At 45.0% G+C, this 22,731-nt stretch overlaps 1 protein-coding gene across 2 annotated transcripts in view; it reads right to left on the reverse strand.

Annotated features, from left to right (window-relative positions):
- The window catches only part of LOC117579318 (la-related protein Larp4B), a 34,437-nt gene that overhangs the window by 8,942 nt on the left and 2,764 nt on the right, over positions 1 to 22,731 (reverse strand). For both annotated transcript variants that reach the window (XR_004573461.1, XM_034265134.1), the window contains exons 2-4: positions 8,458 to 8,510; positions 5,292 to 6,531; positions 3,679 to 5,220 (exon numbers count right to left, since the gene is read on the reverse strand). Coding sequence is in view for 1 of the 2 variants with exons in the window: in XM_034265134.1 (XP_034121025.1) it covers positions 3,679 to 5,220; positions 5,292 to 6,422 (2,673 nt within the window). In the remaining variant the exon portion in view is untranslated. The remainder of the gene's footprint in view (positions 1 to 3,678; positions 5,221 to 5,291; positions 6,532 to 8,457; positions 8,511 to 22,731) is intronic.

The following is a 22,731-nucleotide window of genomic DNA, read 5'->3' on the forward strand; positions in this document are numbered from 1 at the left end:
TTCGTACAAAACAAGCAGCGACCAAACCCCCCCCCCCCCCTCCCCCCACCATCTCTCTCTCACTCTCTTCCTCTCGCATGTGTAAATGCCATTCATTCACACAAATACAGACATGCATGATTGTGCATGCTGCTGTTGTGTGTGCTTTGTGAATGCTGTTACCGTTTATGGCTGAAGGTGGGGTTGCTTTCCCATGTGCGCTTTTTTCGTGTTAATTTACTTTTCAGCTTGTGGCCAGCAGTCAGTGGAAGGGGGGAGATGCTGCTGCAGCATCTCTCAATTAACGTGAAAAGTGAAACCCAAAAGAGGAGGGGAAATCCTGCCACATTGGCGCGTAATGAAAGGGCCAGACGAGCCACAACAACAACAACAAACAAATTGTAAATAAGAGTGAGCCGAAATGTGAGCTAAGTAAATAGGAGAGGAGAGACCACCAGGGATAGGCCTTTTCAGCATTTCCACGTTTGACACACTGCCAGATGAAGGAGTACAGCTACAGGCCACTGCATAGCTTTCAATAAGGTTCCCACTTGACAGCGTCTGGGTTTTCCTTAAACCCCAGCAGGGGTGTGGACCAAAGTCCAACCAAATTGAGGCCAGACGACGACGACGACGTCGACGATGATGATTCTCTTTTGTCTGACCTGACCCACTGAGAGGCCTCTGTCTGTGGGTCTCTTGTTTTTCCAAATGTATTACTCTCCATCTCTATGTACGACACTCCACAGCACTCTAACTAAAACTAATGAGCGTTAGTGGGTTGACATTAAGCAAAGCAACAAACAAAAACAAACAACCAACCTCACTCCCACACACTCGGGGGAGACGACTCTCTCTCTCTCTCTCCCTCTCTCTCTCTCTCTCTCCCTCTCTCTCTCTCTCTCTCTCTCTCTCTATCTGCTCCTCGGGCACATCAAATGGCAGAGTTTAAAGCTCATCGCTGGCGCATAAATTTCTACCAGTTTAGTGGCCCTCATCCTCTCTAACCTCTGGTCCTCGATGCAAATGCTACTGGGATGTCGGGCTGCCTGTCCATTGGAGCATGTTTAATAAGCATCGCCATTTTTCATGTGCAGTCAGCAGAGGAGCCCCCAGCCAGCCGGGGGATCCAGCTACTGCTACGCCATGCAAATGACGACGAGCAGAGAGCTACTATCAGAACTATGAGTGGCACGTGAATAGTGAGTTTTGTATGAGTTTTGTGTATGCTCCAAGCGAAGCTCCAGTTGCTGCACGAAAAGCTGAATACCTACTAAAGATAGAGAATGTCAACGGATCGCTGGGAAATCTAAGAGTATCTGTAGCGGCTGTGGATATGATCTTTGCATTTGCGAGGAGTCTCATTCTCTTTTGAAGAATTTGTTTTTCAACCAGCGAAACCATCCATGTTTCTGGTATTCCTAGACTGCAAAATGCACTCTGGAGGTTGTCCCATCTAGCAACCATTTGCGTTGACAGTAAATGTGTGGGACATGCCCCAAGCCCTCGAGTAAATGTGAATTATGATGATGCTGCATAAGAGTGACAGGCTTTGGCATCATTTCACATAAGAATATCATCTTTTGCCCCACCATTCTGGTGTTCTGGCCATCCCTCTGCTTTCACACGGGAAATTTGTCAGAAATCAGAAATGTTATATGGAGCGAGACAGGCATACAGAAACAGCGACGAGGATGAAGCACAGAGATGGAGATGGAGATGGAGAGTTGTTGTTTGCATTGAAATTTCGTTGCTGTATTCTTTACTTCGTTTGGTTTTCAATTAGAGAACTGCTGTGTAAGTTTGTCTATAATTTGTGGCATGCCTCAACAAACCAAGAAGCCCTGACCTGGCTGCTGTTTGGTTTAAGGTTGACAAATGGGCAACGGCAGCCAGGACCTTCCCATATATCCGTTGCCATTGGACACGTCCAAGGAACGTGAGAGCCTGCGCGGCAGGGCGTGGCCAAATAGCTCACGTTGGCAGCTCACAGACCAACTTTCAGCCAAGTCCCTCCATCCGTCAATTGCTGAAATATATATGTCTACCGGGGCATACCGAATTCATGTGGTGCATGTCCACGCTCTTTCCTCTCTTTGTGTATGTCTCTCAGGGGGTGTGCGTGTAATAAATATCACCTGTGCTCGCAGCACAAAAAAAAGAACACCTTTTTTGGGCTTCTTCCGCCTGCTTCCCTTCCCCCTTTTACGTGTGAATTTTTGTTAATTTACTTATGCCAAAGGAGCGCTAAACACATGAAATTAGATTCCCGTGGAGCACGAAGAGAGATCCATTTAGTTGCTGCTGCTGCTGCTGCCTTGGCCCAATCATTTATATAATTATTTAAAGTGCTGCATGCAAGTTGCGCCAGCACTTTTGTTGCTGTTCTTTGGACTCTGTTCTTTGGTAACTGAGAGCATCCAGGCAGCTCTGCCTTGAGGCGCTGGCGCAGTTTTTCTCAAATTACTTAAACAGGAGCTGCAGCAACAGCATCTCGGACGAGTCACCTTGCAACATTAAAACTTCCTTCTGCACCCCACTTTTATATTATTTTTGTTCTCTGCGAGCAAATTGCTATGCAAATTGAAGGAATAAATGATGCTGATTCAGATGCAGATGCTGATGCTGATGGAGCTGATGATGGTCATTAGCTTTCTCTTTGCTGATGTGACCTGCTGTGCACATTATTTATGTACTTGGAAATGGCAGGTTGGCTGGGGAATCCATTAAAGGTGTTTCAACAATTCTGCATTTTATTTAACGCATCAAAAGAAAGCATTCGACACCCCAAAGAAGAGTCGTAAGAGCCCTTTTGGATTTACAGTTAAAAACGGATTTGTTCTCTCATGTTTTTTTCGTTTGCTGAAAGTAATTGGGTAGCCATTTCACGATGCACAGCTGGTAATTGAAATTGCTCAGAAATGTACATAGATAAATCAACAACACGCTAATAGCTAATCTCTACTGACATCATTCGATTGAAAGTTAAGTTGGGAACTGACGCAGGTAGAGGTATACATTCGTGACACCACAAGTTGTATCAAAAGTATTGTGGAACATGCAAAACATAGCAAAACAACATTCTAAATAATTTATACACTTTGCTCAGTGTTTGATCGTCTGCTGACTTTGCATTCTCTTGTCTCGTTTCACTCTTCTGCTTTATCTGTCTTTCCGTTATTTTTGTCATGTGGCTATTTTATTGCAGCACTTTTGTTGGTGCGAGAGACACGCTCAGAGAGGATCGTAAGAGAAAGAGAGGATTAGTGTTGTGAAACGAAAATTGTAATGCAAATGCAAATCTAAAATATCTTAATAACGGCAAATGAAAGCCAGAATCGAGTCAATGCCAAAGCAGCAAGCATTTCTGTTTAGAATTTCCTCCAAGACTAAGTTTGTTTACGTTCCCAAAGTTATCAAATATTAAAAACACACACACACACACACCATTACAGATTCCCTCCCCGTAATTCATTGGAGCTACCGGCGAAATATTGCTTCTGCCTTGGTGTCATTTTTCTATATAAGCTATAAGAAAGTCAAACAGAGTTGCAGAGTGTGGCAGTGGCAGCTTAGAGAACTTTTCCTATTTTACGATTATGCTCGCTGCGAGACCATAAAATCCGAATCTTATCGAATGGATCTAAGGATCTTCCACACATAGAGAATATTTATGTAATTTCTGGACTCGTTACTCACCTCGATACAGAACTGACAGTCGCACTGCTGCAGGGACATGGCCTCGGCCGCATCCTCCACATCGATCAGACACAGCTTGCAGGTGAAGGGCTGGAAATTGCTGGTGGGCGTGGCCGAGGGCGTGACATCCGAGGAGGCGAGCATTTCGCGACGCTGCAGCGTGATGCCGTCCCGCACGCAACAGGCCTTGGCCGCCTGATTGGCACTGGCCATCGACAGCAGCGAGCTGACGGTCAGGGGATAGGCATGTTGGGTGCCAAAGGGACCGAGCTCTCCGGCAGTCGGTGTCGTCTGCTCATCCTTCTGCTGTTCCTCTTGCTGCTGCTGCTGCTGCTGCTGCTGCTGCTCCTCTTCCTTGCCATGGAACAGATTATTATTGGAGCTGGAATGGAGCGTGGCCGTGGTCACATTGGACGGTGGACTGGGGCTGCTGGATGGTGCTGACACCGCTCCGCCGCTGAGTCGAATCTGAGCATTCACGTTGATGTGTGGCTGCTCCTCCTCGCCGCCGGCTGCCGAGTCGGGGCGTACCACGAACCCATTGGCCAGCGAGTAACGCGATCCGGATGCAGCCAGGGAGAGCAAACTGGAGCAGCGGGAACAGGTGCCCACGCCGCCAACGCCTCCCGGGCCATTGATGCTGTTCACGCTGTTGCGCAGCCGATTCAGGGGCCGTATCTGCTCGATGCCGGCGCTGCTGAAGATGCCACTGCCATGGCCGGCCATCGAGTGGCCCTGGCTTCGACTCTGGGACAAGCCCAGACCCAGCTGGCTCTGGCCCTGTCGCGTGAGGGCCAGGACCGTCTCGCATTTGCGCAATCCCGTGTACTGGACAATGGACTGGGACTTCTCCTGGTGGAGGCTGCTGGCGCTGCCCTCGCGCCGCATGATGTGCCACAGCTTGTGCTGGACCACATTCAGGGAGCTGCTCGAGCCGCTGATGCTGAGACTGCCTCTGGGATGGCCATTGGCTAACTGCTGACGACCGGCTGGGTCCCTGAGGACCACATCCTGCTCCGAGGGTGTGCGTGTGATGCGTATCTCCGGCGAGGCAGGACGCTGCAGGCCAGTCTCCCAATCTTTGTCCTTTTCGCGCTCCCGTTCTCGCTCTCGACTGCTGCTGCTGTTGCTGCTGCCGCTGCTGCTGCTGGCCTTGAGACCCACGAGAGACTTGAGAAAGTTCTCGAAGCGACGCCGCCGCGGCAGCTGTCCGCCCCCGGACAGTCCCAGCGAGCTCTCCAGATCATGGCCAGCCAGCGCTCCAGCAGATCCGCCGCCGCCGCCAATTCCGACTCCTCCTCCTCTGCTGAGGCCGCTTGCTCCGCCAGCGTCGCCATTCGCCGAGGAAATGATGATCTTGTTGCGCTGCGTCTGTGTCTCCAGCAGCGCAACCGTCTCGGCCTCGTGGGCGTGCTCCTCGAGATGGGACGTGGCATGCAGAGCGTTGGCAGCGGAGACTGAAGCGGAGCCGGAGGTTGCCTTTTGGCTGGCGGAGCGTTGGTGCTGCTTTGCGTTTGCCAGATTGTGAATGGGCGACGAATCCTGCAGCAAATGGAAGCAAATTAATCAATAAATCTCTTTCACAGCGTTGCTTAGCTGCTGGTCTAACTTACCCGCGAGTCCTGTTCAAGCTCCTCCTCGAGGGCACTGTAGACGGGCGCGTACCAGGAGTAGGATAGCTGCTTGCGGGCCGCGTGGGCCGGGGGCGGTACTCCTCCGCCTCCAGCAGCACCCACACCAGAATTAGCCGTGGGTGAGTTGAGACCCAGGCCGTGATGCTGATGCTGATGCTGATGATGCTTGTGCGGCACAAGCTTGCCTCCAGCTATTGATCCGCCTGCTCCTGCCCCAGCCCCAGCCCCAGTCCCAGTCCCAGCCCCGTTGGGAGCGTAATTTGTGCCGGCGGTGGTCACCAGATTGCTGGCGTACGCGTGACTGTAGCTAAGCGGCAGACTGCGCCTCTGGTGCTGTCCGCGCGTGGGCGGCAAATGCTTTGTCGTCTTGCGTATCGCCCGCTCCCCGCCAGCGCCGTAGAGACTGCTGTGATGCTGCCTTCGCTGACTGTGACTGTGACCCTGGCCCAGCTCCTTCTTGGTGAAGATGAGCGAGGCGCTGTTCTTGCTGAGGCGAATGGACCGCTGCTTGTCCACCACAGTGGCCTCGATGTGCGTCAGCAGTGGCACCGTCTCGGACAGGGGCAACAGTGGCTGCTGTTGCTGTTGCTGTTGCTGTTGCTGCTGCTGCTGCTGCAACGAGGCTGCCGATTCTGCCGGAAAATTGATTACAAAGTTCTCGGCGGCGTCATCAAATATGCTCGCCCTGGCAGCACTCACACAGCACTCCTCGCTGGACGAGGGACTGCTGAGGGAATTTCGTTTGTTGGCTGCTCGGGAATGGGAATGGGAATGGGATCTGAGATCTCGCGACTGGTGATATGTGACGGCCGAGCCGCTGTAGCTGATCTTATTCTCCACCAAAAGCTCGAGGGGCGGCAACAGCTTTGAGTTGTGCGTCGCGTGTCTTGCGTGCTGTGGCAGACTCCTGTCGGCGTCTAGTTCGGTCGGGTTCTGGTGTTTTCTCTGCTGCTTCTGCTGCTGCAGCTGCTGCTGTGCCTGTGCCTGTGCCTGCAGTGGCGTGGCATGGGCGTGTACGTGGACCTGGTGATGAGGCGCCTGCACTTGGTACTGCACTTCATTCGGCTGCAATCCCGTCGTTGCAGACATTGGCGGCATTGGTGGCCTCATACTGGCTCAGAGCGTAACTGCACTCGATAATGTGGCTCGACAGCGAATTGGCGATGCTGCACAGGTCCTTAACCGTGCCCGGCAACGGCAGCAACATCTTGATCAAGGCCTGCCAAGGGGAAGAGAGATCAAAAAGGAATGATTAGAGTTACAGCCAAGGCTCAAGGCACAAATGCAAAGTGCACGCACACACAATAATCAACTAACTCATCCAACGAACATTATTGAAACATCACAATACATTCTATGGACAGCATAATAATGGGTCATTTGACAATATGGATTAAACCGACGCTGCATTAATTAAATCAAATGAATTTCCCATTAATTAATTTTCTATTTACTAATTTGCAAATGCAGGGTAATCCGACAGCCCAGATGGGGTTGCAGCTACATTTATGTATGTATTTAGGTTTAAAGTTTTGCCAGAATCCGAAGAGCCACAAAGAATGCCCCAAAAAGTGCACAAGCCTCAACGAATCCCCTTACCAATCCTCCATTCCATTCACCATTTGCATCTGCGTTCTATTGAATTTATGAACCGAATTGCACCGAAGGGAACAGCAGTTGTGTGAATGCCTTTGCCCTGGCGTACGGCAACATTTTCCTTTGCTTTTCCACCGATCTATCATTCAATTAGAACTTGTGTGTCCGGGTGTCAGCTGAGGGTTGCTCCTGTTCCGATTCGATTATGAGCCAAGCCCTGCCACCGTATCAAGTGGCTTTCAATGTTATCCGATGGCATTGCAGCCAAGCAGAAAATTCGATTGACTTTCCCCCCATCAATCATTGTGCAGGCCACTTGGGGTTTGGGGGGCCCCCCATTTAGGGCAAGGCTAATCCATTTAAATGTTCGAAAATGCAAACATAAAGCCAATTTTAATGGAAATTAATCGTGGAAATTGCCGCATAGCCACCACAAACTATGCAATGGGTGGGTCCACCCGAATTCCCCTCTCAATTGGGCTGTTTTTCGCTCGCATCGGTGCGAGTCAGGTGGCCAGGCGGACCCAAGGACTCCCCAGACAATGCGAAATTTATGCAAGTTGATAAATGGAAGCGCTCGAAATAGAATTTTGTGGTAATTGTATAAATGTAACATGGAAGCACATGGCACATTATGGGAAAACCCTTAAAGTGTCAGCATGTAAAAAATGTACTTTAATTTACTCTTCAAAATGTACTTCGATTTTTCCCTTTAGGAATTTTGGTATTTTCCTGTTCTGCTGTTTGCGGCTTATGCCCCGTAATGCCTTTGGTCACACTGTTCGCTCTGTGCGCTGTGGTCTGAAATGGCATTTTTGCATTAAGTTCAACTTAATTATGATGTGCTCACGCTTAAGCTGCCCCACACAGAGACATTCAAAGTATGCGGCAATATTAATTTTTGGCATGCCATTCGCTGCTGTCGATGTTTATGCTGCCGCTGCTCCTCCAACGCACCAAAGTATGCAACGAAAAATGCGCATTACGCATAATTGTCGAGCGCACAGGAGGAAGGAGGAAGGAGGAAGGAAGAAGCAAGAGCAAGACGAAGCGCCACAAACCGCAGCAGCGGAAAAAGTGAAAGATAAATTGCTTGCACACAGCCACACATAAGCGGCAAGGACAAGACCTTGGCATGAGGCAGAGAGAAACAAGCGGGAACAGGGAGCAAGCAGGCCAAGAGGGGCGGACATCTACAAGACACATTTGCCGCCTGGCTGACACTGACTGGTGTCTTCGCTCCCTTCTGTCCCCTGCCCGCCCGACCTTCTTTTGTGGCCAGGACCAAGAATTAATCGCTGTTGGCGCACATTGTGAAATGCTGAAATTTGTCTCGGTTCTTTTACATTAAACGGCATTTAAGCCACGTTAAGGGGAAGTTCAAAAGTGCCGGCAATTGCAAAACGAAGATTGATGGAGCTGCGCCTCCGACGTGGGAGCAACACTATCGCAGCCTCACATCGACGGCAATCAATTGGGGAAAATGCCCGACTGAATGTGTGACCCAAAAACCCGCAGAAAAAGTTGATTGAAATTCAATGGAGCTTACCATAATTCAGTCTGACAGCAAAGTCGCTCAAATGCCAAAGTTCTGCAATGAAACTGAAACAAAAAGCAGAAATTCACGATTAATATTTTGTCATTTTGTTATTAACCAGCAATTCAATTATTACAAATATTTATAACAAGCTTGGGGAGGTTTTGGAAATGAACAATGGATGAAGATGCATCGAAATGCGAGTGAAATAAATTGCAGTTAATTATTCAATTATCTCTGAATCTCTGGAGCAGATACAGTATCAAAATCGAACGGAATGCACAGAGGAAATTAGATTCAAGATTTAATTAAAGCTAAATAACCATAATTGTGGTGGTCCAAATATGCATTTTAATTGCCTTTCTATATGTACAAATGTGTAAGAGTATGTCTCTCGGTTTGTGGCATTTGTCAGCGGCTAATTAGAGCTGTGTGACCCTTCGGAGTGCCCAGGGCACACACACACACACACACACTTGGCTCGGGGTTAAGCGTGGCCAAGTGGGCCAGAGAGCAGCAGAGGAGACTCCCACATGACAGTATGAGCCAGAGGGCTGCCCAGAGAAGTGTGCTATGTTTTATTTATAGAAACAGCACACACACAAACCGCTTTCTCCCACGCCATCCCATTGATTAAGGACACATGTCAGGGACAAGCCCTTTGCTGCTAAGCCACACTGTGAGAGTGCCAGTGGGCGTACCCCAGGCGATTCATTCATCAAGTTTCAGCGATTATAGATGATAACATTGCCGATGACAGCCAGTAAATGTGCCAGTGTAATCACAGCAAAACGAATAGCGAACAAAAAAAGGGAAATGGAAAATGGCAAATGGCAAATAGAAACCATCACGCAATTGCTGACGTATTTTGGCATGCAATCCATGCACAAACAGCAAAACACTTAAGGCTGAGATTTAGCCACTGGCCAAGAAGCTTCCAACGGGAGCAGGGAGAGCAGGGAGTTCCCCTGCGGTTGCTGCTGCTGCTGTCTAATTATCATGACTAAAGGGTTTACTCTGCGTTAGAGCGTAAGCCAGAAGATAGACACAGAGACAACAATCTCTCATGTCCCTATGGCTCAGGGTTTGATGCACCAGCCAAAGGATTACGACAGCCACACGGCATAAGCAGCTTAAGTCTCAGAGCTCGAAGCTCGTTCGTAGAGGTACAAGCCCACCAGACGTGAAACTTCACGTGAATATTCCATAAGGCACATTTACAACTATGGGAAATCAATTATGAGAGTGCCAATGGAGTTTGATGGAGATGCGACAAGTTTTTGGAAGGGAAAACTATTGGCTACTGAATGCCAAACACTCTCCATTGATTGCGGCACCAAGTGATGTATTTTTGAATGGCAAATAATATCCAAAAGGTCTCACATATTTCCCTGCTGTTGTCCAGCCTCACATTTCAGCAAAACAATAAAGCTCCTGCCACACGATGGCAGTTCCGATCAGCGCAAGAGACACAATTCGATTGAAATTTCAATTGGAGCCAGCACGCAGCCAAAGTACCGGGAATAGCTCAACGATCGGCTCGTCATTTGCATGGCCCACGAAAGTGCACACACATCGAAGTAAGAATAGCTTTTCCCAATAAAAGATAATCATAGACAGCAAATAGGAGTGGGCGGAGGCGGAGGCAACCCGGTTTAATAATTATAGCAGCAACTGAGACTTTTCCTGCAAACAATGTGGAGATTTCGAGTCAAAGTTCATGGCGAACATCAGTAATCAAAATGGAATCCCAATCAACTACGTGACATTTGGCAGGGCGGAGAAAGTGCTGGCTGGAAAGGTGAGAAGTCGCCTCAGAATAATAGTCATTGCAGCTGCAATTTAAGCAGACTCGAAAATGATACAAGAGAGATACAAGGATACACGTGTCCATGATGAAGCCTTTTCACTTGCCACGCCACGCCCTATGACGGCAAGAGGCACTCGAAAGTCTAGACGAGGCCATAATGTGTGGCAGAAGGCAGCCAAAGGATAAAGATTCTATAAGCACAAATTATAGAAATTAAAGGCTTATGCAAGAGGCTGGGGCTGGGGCTCTAGTGGCAGCTGTCGCCCGCTGGCGGCAAAGCCACATCTGGCATTCGGCTCCCACTTGCACCAACAGCTGTCACACAGAGCTGTGGCACAGCATCCTTCCTGCCTCTTTCATGTGCATGCTGCATCCATTAAAGTGCCAACAGCAGAAGCTCTTGGTGCATAAGTAAAGCGCAAAGCACAGACACACTGGGAAAGAGCACGAGAGAGTGCGCCAGTCAGTGGAATCCGATTGGTTATTGGTAACTTGTTTTGAGATTCAACTTTTCAAGTTTAGAGCTAATTTTATATGCAAATACTGCCCTGACACAAGCAGAAATCATAATCAGGTAGGTTAAAAATAAATAAAAAAAATCTTTCTGTGCAAATCAATGAACCCACAACATTTCCGGTTCGAAACTGTCATAAAATAGCTAAAGGGAACGTGAAACACAGAGACACAGAGACCGGGGAGCACTGGCAACTGGCACCGGGACAACCGGAGGATGTGCTGCTGCATACAGCGGAATATCTAATGCAAAGGACGTCAGGCAGTCAGGCAGACAGGCAGATGAAACAACAGAACCCAATGATAGACAGCAGCGGAAGAGCAACTTGAAGTTCCAACAGAAGTAAAACGTAAAAGAACTTTTGCCAGCGGACACAACGAAGCCACATGGCAACATTCAGAGTGCGCGATTTTCCATGCTTTGATGCATAAATCGATTTAGAATTCCTTTTGTGATGGCGAAGCTGCAGCTGTTTTTCGTTTCTTGTGTGGCCAATGGTGAAAAATAAAAGACAGCAAAGCGAGCGAAAGGAGCTGACTGCTAAGCCTCACTGGGAGAGAGCATTTTTTGTGCTCGTTAATTTATAGAAAACTTTTTCCATTAAGAGTGTAGCCCCCCATTATTCCATTACCCGTTTCAGCTTTCATTTAAATATCCCCATTTGTTGCAGTGCGAATAAATAAACTACAAAAAGTGCATAAAAACAGAGGAGCAAAAAAAGGAGCAAAAAAATCGTTTAAATTGTCAACGCTTTTGGCTGATTTATAGCCTGACCAAATTAATGGAGAATACAAGCTGAAATGGATAGCACCGAAGCACCCAAAAGCCAAAGCAAACAGCAGGAACAAAAAAAATGCAGTAAAAAAATGAAAATGGAAAAGCACATAGCAAAAATTAATTGCACTTTTGAACTTTTCGATGCTGTTTGTGTGTGTTTTGGCTCTTTTCGCTGTTTCCACTTCTCTGCCTCTCATTTGTTACAGCAAATTCAATTAAACAATCCCGCAATCGTATAAACAAATCGTACCCCTTGGGGCAGGGCTGTGCAGGGCTAAGCCACACTGGGAGAGAGTGCCGCTGGGCGAAAAATGTGCAATTAAAACTGTTGTATGCATATGGAAAACGAGCGTAAAAGCGTACAGCGAACAGTGAACCTGAGGGCGAGCAATGTTTCAATGTGTATAAATTATAAGTCGGCTGCAAATTAATTAAACCACTTCATTTTCACATACATATATTCAATTATATTACATGGCATTCAATTAAGCGCATAAATGTAGTCTCTGCACCGTTGCCTCTCAGTTTCCTCTGAAATTGTCTATACACTTTGGGATAATCCCAGAAACAAAGGGCCCAACAAACTGTGGCAAGTGGCAAGTGGCAAGTGGATGGAGCACATTATTTGCCACATGCCAATGTTAAATATTGACAGTGGTTATGTTAAAAGTCAATAAATACACACCCACAATGTACCGAAATGTGTCTTTGGCACACAACATTCATGTTTGCATACGCTTTTGTTTGTGGTGACACGCACACACACAGAAGGTGCGGTCCTGCGCTCCTAACCACATCACACAGCTATCCTGTCATACCCAAAACCAGGACAGTACGTTTCAAAAGCCTAGAAAACTATTTTCTGTACTCTTTAAGGGAGAGAAATGCAAAATGGAAAGTCATTCTGCAAAGGGAGTCAAAATTCTCTGGCATTCTCTTCGGCCGCATTCGCTTGTGCGTCTCGAGTCGTGTAGAAGAGATGGTAGCACAGTTGTGCACTGCTCAATGGTATTTAGGATGCAATGTACATGCCATTAATGAAACGCACTGTTCTTCTGAAGCCAAGCAAACCAATTTTGTAGAAAATTGAAACATTTTCTTTACATAAATTAAGAGCAAAACGTTTTAACTTTATTTTCCACTTAAACATTCTCTGATTTTGTGCCCAATCCTTGCAGCACGCACAAATATTAACTTAAATATGAATCTGTGTATGGAAGTTTCTATTGTTTGAATCCAAATTAGGCAGACAAAGGCATGCCTTGTTCGCCTGAAAGGCCACACGCGAATGGAAACACAAATCAATTTCAAAAATTCCATTCGACATGGAAAATATTTGTGCTTTCTGACACACAAATTGTTGCTTAAAATGTAACTGAATTCAAGTGCAGGAAATTAGACAGGAAATAGATCATGGGAATAATCCAAAAATCTCATGGGAGAGAGCTTCCCTTGTGCAGCCTGCAACTAGCAAGAAACATTTGAGACTCATTTCAGGGAATAAATGCAGCTCTTTCAGTTCGAACTTTAAAATCAATCACTTCCTCCTGCCGCCGAATCGTCAGTTAAAATATTATTAAATGCAAATGCAAAAGGGGGAAATATTGCCGGAATAATAAACAGAAAAGCCAAACGAAGCATCAATTTCAACCTGTGTTACAATATTTATGTGCACTGCAGCTGGGAAGCTGCAATTGGAATTGCAATCGAAATCGGAATGACGTTCCAATTAAGCATTTTCGGGCCAACAATCTGTGTGGAGCAATGGAAGTACTTCCAAACAAAATCAATGTAAATTCGAGCAGGCGAAGGATGGGACTCCGTGTACCAGCAATATTTTTCATCGAAAATTTGCCTCCTCTGCCATTTTAATTTACTCGTCAAACATTCTTCCTTATTCTGCTTTATTTTATAATAATTTCTGATCCTCTTCCACACTTACTCGTGACTTTAATTTTTCCAATTGCCATAATTGATGTGTTTATATCACGTATAAATTATTCACAGAATTGCGTTTATTTTCGCTCTGTGAGTTTTAGTGGGTGCCCCTCGAGGCAACAACATCATCTTCAATGGAGAAATGTTTGGGCGGGCAATAAATGTTTAAGAATTTCATTTCTGGCTGCTGGCCAAAGCGGAAACACTTTGTTTGGCTTTTGATTACGCCAAAAGCTGAAGAATATTCAGCGCGCACATTCAGATAAATAAATATTATTGAGTACACAGAGCAGCAGCCCAAAAGAAAAGGGCGAAAATATGTAAGACCATTGCGTGGTCAATCCATTCTGATTGTAGCCTTGACCAGGTAACACATATAGAAAATAGTCATATAAATATTGCATTCTGAAGCAAGAGCCCAGCGCCAGAGAGTCGAGTCAGTGCCAGAGGCAGCGACAAGCTTCGATTTGGAATCAATTACAAATTGCCCCAATGGACGGACGTTCCCCGAGCACTTTTCATTTGCAATTTGCACATTTTTTGCTTAATTTTATATACGTTGCTCCTAATTGAGTTATTGTCTACTTGAGCTGCATGTGAATGCAGTTGGGCATTGAATTAACGATTGTTTGATGAGTTGCATAATTGATATGGCTATTAATGGGGCTGGGGGTTTTCGCTGCAGCCATTCCGATTAAACCACAAAGAGAACCCAACCAAACAGAACTTTGCGGTTGGTTGGTTGGTTGGTTGCTTGCTTGGTTGATTCATTGAATGACGCTGACAAAGAACAAAATACTCGCATTTAATCGACTTTAATCAGACTGCACTGAGTCACCTTCTGCAGATAGAGAGAGAGACAGAGAGTTGAAGCCAAGAAGCCAATTGGTGGAGTGAAGCGTGGAGAGTTGATATTGAAATTGATAAACGTATTTGTTTTGCTGGCTATCAATTCCGATTGATTGCCTGGCTGAGATAAACGAGTGCAATTGAGTGCCACATTATGATTCAAGATAAATGAAACCAAAGCGTAGTATAACTCTGATAAAAACCATTGCAGAACCCAGAACCTATTTTTATCAGTACATGCATTTATGGTCGTAGAAACATGTGTTCCTTCGATGGCTTTGTGTGTGTTTCCGCTAATTCTTTTCGTTAGAATACTTTCGTAGCTCTAAAGTTGTCCTTAAATGTCTTGCTGATGTTCCACTAACCTCGTAGTAGCCGCCTTATTTGGTTCGACGATATGGATCGTTGCGATGCGAATTTTAAATTCAGAATGAATGCATCTAAATTTGGATATAATCATGGTGACGATACACAAAGTATCTATGGCCAGAGATTGCTCATGTGTGTGTGTGTGTGTGTGTATCTGTATCTGCACCAATGCCAGGGCATGGGCGAGGTGACTTCAATTCGATTTTCAATCTTTCTACCAGTCTGCGGCGGGGAATGACTCAGCTGTAAAGTTTTTATGTTCGTGTTTGCTATGCTGTTTGATGGCCTTCTCTTCTCTCTCTCCCCCCCCAGGCACACAGTCTCCGGAACGAGCTTTGGCTAGACCTTACGCAATTTCACGATTCGCTTCGATGACTTCATTAGCGTTGGCTTGTAAATAAATTTAAATTACACACGAAAAACTGAGAGACAATCGACAGCATTGTGGCCATGTTTGGGGCGGCAGGCAGTACACAGCCGATGTACTACACATCGTGCACATAAAAATATTAATTTATTCCCAGATTCAAGTTCAAAGTCAGGGACAGGGACAGGGACAGGGGCAGCGGCAGCCATTCTCCCACAAATACAAAAAACACGCACATCCAAATGAGAAACAGCTGGATTTATTATTAATTTATTTGTAGTTAGATTATATTATTCAATTAAGCACTCGAACTGGCCTCAAAGCGAAAGTTGATTGCATTTTTTTAATTCTCTTCAAAGTGGGAGACAATATAAAAACAGGACGAAGGACGTGACCGGACGGTATGGAAAAAAATTGTAAGAAAGAAAAAATAATAGAAAAAACGCTATAAATTTCCATATTTTCTCCTCTGTCGCTGTCGCTATTTGTTTCTTGTTAATTGAGCAAACGAGAGAGCTTTGGCTTTAATTAGGCTCATGCGAAAGTTGAGGGTAGGGCAAAAATGCTAACAATAACAGAGAGAAAGCTCTGCCTACTCTTTGTCCATGTGGCTGTGAGTTCCCCGGAGGTATACCTTTATGTATATCTTGTCAAATGTTCCAACTTCGTATACAGCTTGAAGTTGAGCTGTTCCCACTGTTCCCCCACTGATCCCAAGATTATCTTTTGTGTTGTGCCGAAGTGCATTCAACCCCAGCAAGAGCAAGTGGCAAGTACATGGACACTGTAAGCTAAAGGTTTATTCTTTTATGGTCGCAGATTGCTTATCAATTTCCGTGTCCAAGTGCAGGGGAGAGACAGACTCTGGCACGGAGCATGGCAGGGGTGGAGTAGAATGTGTGTGTGTGTGTGTGGGGCAATATAAGCTTTAAAGCTATGAAAGTTTCAGAATAGTCCGTCTTTATTTGCTTTTCCCTCAGAGTTTTGCATTTATGACTGTTCCGTCGTTTCCATCTCTGAGATGCAAAGTTCTTCTGTAAAGCTTTTAGTTGGTTTTTTTCTACTTTTTTGTAATCTTGCGGACAACAAGGAAACACAGCAACCACAGCTATGCAAATACATATATGTATGTACACATATGCGTGGTGTTACTCATTGAATATGCACGACACGCGCCTTAAACTGGCCCCACCCACGCCTCAACGCCGCACCACCCCACGCCGTGTGCCTGATTTGTCATGTAAATTTTCCGATGTGCGCCATAATTCTGACCGAGTCAAATTTTATTTGCGCCTCAAAAATGGTCAACAGATTTGTAAAAGCTGTAAAGGGGTAGACTGGGGGGCTTAAGGGGCTTCGGTGGTCAGTCAAACAGTTTATTTCAAGTACAGTCGTTGCACTCAAGGCATTGAAATGCCGCACCTCACGCCACACGCCTCACACTTTGCGCACTCCTTCGCCGCTCTGCACAGTCATTCCACCTTTTGGAAGTCAATTATGGGACTGAAAAGTGCCGTTACAGTTCTGTTCCGCATGATTGAGGCGCAGTTGCTGCGCCTTTTCAACAATTGCCACGAAAATATGCCGCGAAAATTGCGTTTAATGCTTAGCATATTGCGAATTATTACACAAACAAGAGGCGAAGGTCAGTGCAGCGGCATGACATGGGATACATACATATGTGCATACATATGTTCTCGAATATGCCTTGTTTAAAGAGCACACGCCAGACCTTTCGGTATTCCGTCATTTGTTCAGTCATTCAACCATGCATGCAGTCATACCAACCATTCATTCAGAGCAAGGCAGTGGCATGCGAGTCAAAGCACCCGTGTGAGGTTCAGCAGGGGATCTCCTTCTCTCCCTCTCTCTCTCTCTTCCTCGAATAAAAGCAACAATAACGGACACCGCAAGCTCCCCAAAGTGCATTCACCGCCAGACCCAAGTGCAGGCGACAGCCAGAGGGTTGGAGAGTAAGCAGCAACCAAAGGAGCGCAGGCACAGGCACCAGAAAAAGCATTGGCGCTCGCTCACGTGCGGGCGACCAAAACAAAAGATGTAAAGCACAACAGCAAAGACGGGAGGGAGGCTGCAAAAAAAAAACCGTTTTATTTGCGGACTTCACTTCATTGCATTCTCTTGAGAAAAAGAATAGAAACGAATGGGAGTGGGAGTGGGCAACGAGGCAGAGAGAAAGAGAGTTGCATAGCAAGCAGCAGTGGCTGAGGGACAGAAAAAGAGTTCATGTCACAACGGCACATGGATGCGCTCTCAACAAAAATCTACATGCATACCTATGTACATACATATTTATGTATGCTGATGAATGTTTACCTCACCTAAAGCATTAGCAATATCCATTAAATTAGCATAAAAACACAACTATGTTGTTTCGTTCTCCCTCTAGTTTCAGCTCCATCTATTCTCGAAACGCAGCAACGTAAAAAGTGCAACAAAAGCTCAAACTCTGTGTGTGGGTTCGCGTGGGTGTGAGCCTGTGGATGACTAACGGGTGTGGGGCGTGGCAGTTTGGTAAAAGTTTATGGGCAAACTTGTTGGGCAAACAGAAGGAAGCCCTCGCAGCCCCCACTCTTTTTTTGCGAGGACAGAGATTGTGTGGGGGAGTGTTTTGTGTCTGTGCGAGCCACCGAGATAAGCGCGTTAAAAAGTTGCCTGCGCGCCACTGCTGCAGCGTTTTGTAGGGTAAAGGCAGGGGCTCCTACCAGCTGCTTAATTAGTTGCACTCCCTCCCATCATCGAGCTGCAGGCTCCAATAGTTTGCCTAATAAACTTTGTTCCCCTTTAAGCCACTTCACTTTACGTGCGCATCCGTGAAATATTTAAAAAGCTTTTGTGTTACAAGATTTGTTTATGCCGGCCGCGAAAAGAAGGGGAGACTGTTGCAAGTCCTGCGGCATGGTAGGCAGCTAAAAAGTTTCCTCTTCTACTCTTTTGGGTGCATACACACACATACATCCATAATTGCATATTTATAACTCCAACAAGTCCGTTACGGACGAATCAGCAGGCAGGCAGACGTGGGCGAAGTCAGGAGGAGCAACAGAAGAGAGAAGGGACAAAGTGAAGCACAGCCTGAGAACGAACACACTAGGGTGCACTGAGAGAAAATAATTGTACTTTGTGTCTGATAAATTACTCAAAATTTAAAGATTTTCGCTTAAAGTTATCTTAAAAAACTGTCTTAAATTCATAAAAGAGTTTACTTTTTACTATTTTGAATTCTTTGCACATTTTTTTTTTTAAGTGTACGTGTGCACGCTCCTCTGCTGCAATTAATGAAACATTTCTGTATACATACTAACTGGGGTAAGAGTCTGAGGATGTGCAAGCGGCTGAAGGGCTGAAGATGTGGGCTCTGGTCGGTGGGATGAGATTTTCGGCGTTGACTTTTGGCGAAGCAATTGAATAACCATGAGTGCCGGCTTGCGGGAAGCAGAAAGAGAGCTTTGAGACCAGATGTCTCCTCTTCCAAGAATCAATTTAACGTTTGCTACAAAACCATTTATTAAATTCCCAGCGTTCCCAGCATTCCCACAGTGGCTTAAATACATTATATGCAGTCCTGGCAGAGTGTTTTTATCCACAATAAATCAATAATTTCGATTTATTTTGTGTTTTCTTGTTTGCATTCAATTATTTACCATTTTAACGTTTAATCAATTAATTTTCTCCCTTCTGATTGTCACTTTATTCCCGTTCTGGCCACCCAACACAATAATACAATTAAATATTTTATAATCGTGATTGGCATGGTCTGTTCTGCTGGCGGCAAGGGGAATTTCGCGCTGTAAATGTTTCCATAAATAGTCGTACGATTTTTGAATGATTATCGGAAGCCGAAAGGTAAATAGAAGAGTGAGCGAGAGAGAGAGAGAGAGAGAGAGAGGGCAAAGCAAACACCGAAAAACAAATAAACAAACAGCAGAAATGTGTAAAAGTCGTGCATAAATTAAAATGCTTTTGAGCGCAATTGTTGAATTGATGTATGCAAAACACACAACTAATAAAAAATAAAAATAATAAAACTATGTGGAAAATTTAATGAAGGATTTCGCAGTTGCTTTTTGTTGTATCTAAAGATACATACAGATACATATTTCACAGATTGTAATCATTATGCAAATGAATCGTGTTCGATTCGATTCGATTTGATTTGATTTGATGCCAGCAGTTCATTAAGTTGCAAACCAGTTGCAGTTGAGGGTAGAGTTGAATAAATAATTCAGATATATGTAAAAAAGCTTTCTGCATGGAGTGGGAGCGAGTTTGTGTTTTTCCAGCTATCAGCTATTTTGTTGCCTGACAAATTGATTATTGCACTTTATAACGTAAAGTTTTCATTACATTGTAAAGGAATATGCATTAGAAAAGTACTTTGTCTGCTCTCTGGCATCTCTGTTGGTGGATCCCACGACATTTACTGGATCAATCTCTTCTCCCATCTTTAATGTACCGACAAGAACTCCCCTGCAGCTCAATGCAGTGACGGGGAATGCACACGAGTACGAGTATGTGTACACATTTATCCTCCTGAAGGGAGGGAGCAATGCGTGTGCTTATGAAAATATTTACAGCATCTGGACAATGGCATGCGAAGCAATAAAGTTGCTTGGCGGCAGATGAGTGCAGCAGAAGGAGGGAGGAGGAGTGGCGTTGCTCTGCTTGGTTGGGCTGGGAAAACGTGATGCGAGTGAAAGCCAAGTAAGCCAAGGAAACGGCTTTCTTTTCGCCACCAGAGACAAGGCGTTCATGCTCGCGTGTGCACACATTCACTTTCGGCCACAAAACAGGCACAAAAACTTGGCCAAGTGCCGCAAAAATGCATTTGTTTGAATTTGTGCTGCCCCAGCCTGAGGGGCTTTGGGTTTGCTTTTGGTTTGACTTCGAAAGTGGGTCAGAAGCCGAATGCGAGCAACGGACACCGGCCGGGCCCGTCTTGTAGGCCAGGCCAAGACCAGCAAGCCGGCAAAATATGTGCGGTAAATGCAGGAATCATGAAGATAAATGAAAGGCAATAAGCCCAAAACTTTTGCCAAACTTCGGCACAGCAGTGCACGAGTCGTCATCATAATCATAAGAAAATCAAATCGATAAGATACAGGGTTCCATAAACTCTCCGCACAAGTCCCAGACAAACAGATAAGAGGAGCCGATTGGGTCTCATAACTTTGACTGCGATCATATTGCAATTCCATTAACGTCTCCCCTTTTCAGGCATTTCTTTTGCAGCTTTAAATAATACATATGTATTTATGCAAATTTCCACGCAGTGGAACGCAACCAAGAAACCATATGGAGGAACAGGTTAGAAGCTGTGGCATTTAGGAGAGTTTCATAATTGCCCAGCACAGATGGCAGATAAGGAAATCATTTAATGGAGATGGAGAATAATTGAAGCCCGGTTATGGTTTCCTAACTTCTTATTTAGACAATTTATCTCTTTAGCTTCGTAGCGAAGAAGAGTTCTGGGAAATAAAGTGTAGATTAAAGAAGCAACCACTCAGACCGTAAATTGTATCTTCTTCTGAATGTTAAGCCACTTCCTCAACTTGTGTTGTACAGAACATGTACCTGGAAATGTTACAGAACTTCGGATTAGCAGCAAGACAATTATCATCATTCCCCAACAGAAATGTAATAAATTATAACACCCACACAAGCACAGGCACAGGCAAGGGCACGGGCACGGGCACGGGCAACTGCAATCAGTTGGTGGGATGGGGTCAAATGGGGGGGACAGTAAATGCAATTACACAATTAGCAGACAGACAAGGAGAGCAAGTGAGACAGACATATAAGCAGAGAGCGAGTGGGAAGTAGAGGTAATGTAGAAGTAATGAAAATAATTAGAAATTCAAATTCAATAAACGCAAAAACGGCAAAACAATAAATAACGAGAAAGGAGCTGGCATCGGATGTCGAAGATTTATATATTTGCATAGATTAAAGCCTAGAAGACACGATCGTGCAAGTCCGAGAACAAAGAAGACAAGAACAGCAGCAACAGCAGCAGCATCAGCAGCTGCGATCAAGCACGTGGGTGGCGGTGGGGAGGGAGAGTAAATTGAATCAAAGAAACAGCTGTAAGCTCCAACACAGAAGTTTCTACTCTCTTCTCAGCACTCTCTTCGCGGTAGTGCAGAGAGCAAACTTCGAAGCTGCGAACACCAAAATGGCAACGCTGTACTTATTTTATTCTTCATACCCTGTATATATCCGATTCGGGTATATTCGTTAGCAAACTGTGGGAGATCGCTTCCCACATAATTCAAATACAAAGAACAGTTGGAAACTTTCCAGTGGCTAATAATTAGGAAAAATATAAAAAAATACTCTTGAATATATTAAACATTCGTGAACATTTGCTGGGTAACCCCATAGTCGCAGCATCAACTTTAAGTATTTGTTTTGTTTCTGTTGTTGTTATTCTTTTGGCTTAAAACCAGTTTTCAGCTGCTACACGCATTTCGGCTACAACAACCATTAAACCAACAAAATAAACCACTAAACATACAGCAGTTTGAGGTTACAAATTCTGCTGTTGTTGCAGCAATAAAACAAAATAAACACACAAAACTAAAACTTAAAGAGCTCTCCAAAAACAGCCAAAGGTCTCCACACCACTCTTACCACGAGGCTCTTATCGACGAACCACACACAAAAAAATATAAATACATATATGACTGAGCTGAGCGACACTCCCGGACGACTCTGAATGACTGTCACACTGTCTCCGTCTGTCACGTCATTCTATTTTCTTAATTTTGCTACTCTCTGTGTTCTGCCTGTTACCTGTTGACTTGGCCATTTTATTGGCGACTTGCACTTGTCACACTGACTGAGTTTTCTCAACTCGTCGCCATCGTCGTTGTCGACGACTGCTCTGAAAACTTTACGATGTGTCAGGTCTTTGAAGTCGCTTTATTTTTTGTTTTTTTTCGAGTTTACTTCCAGGCAAATGAAAAATTAACTGAAACCAAAGGGTAAACAACAGCAATGGCATATACAGTGAACATTGGAGAACGACTACAGCGAGGACTCGAGCTAGTAGTTGAATTTAATGACCCATAACTGACCTTAGCGGAAACCCACAAAAATACAAAACTGCGAGATAAAGATTAAGAGAAACCAATAACAGATTTATACATCAAATTTATAGATAGATGCAAATGTATAAAGTTATGCTAATAGGAAGAGCGCACGCTTCAGACTTCGATATCGGACCCAAACCGATTCGGATAGGGGGCGGCTACGGCTACAATGTGATACCCAAAAGAAGTATAAAATACACACTGTTCTTCTTTGACTTATACATTTGTATGTTCTTCTGTTAAATAATGAACCCCACAATGTAAGAAAATGAGCTTTCAGATACTTACTGAGCCATTAACTTGGGGTAACTTTAACAGGTTCTATTTGATGATTCCAAAGCAGATTTAACAGCTGTTAACTCACTAGATTTGCCTATTAATGTTCTTCGATCAATCCACATTGTATTCTACAATTCTCTTTTTGGGAGAACTATTTCTCGTTCTAGTATGCCTTCTATTCTACCTTTCAGCACACTGTAACAACTTTGTGTGGCAATTTTCTCATCTGAATAATGACCCTAGGGGTAGACGTGATTCAGGGGCAAGTGAA

This window comes from Drosophila guanche, unplaced genomic scaffold (assembly GCF_900245975.1).
Source record: "Drosophila guanche unplaced genomic scaffold, DGUA_6, whole genome shotgun sequence".
NCBI classification, from domain to species: domain Eukaryota; kingdom Metazoa; phylum Arthropoda; class Insecta; order Diptera; family Drosophilidae; genus Drosophila; species Drosophila guanche.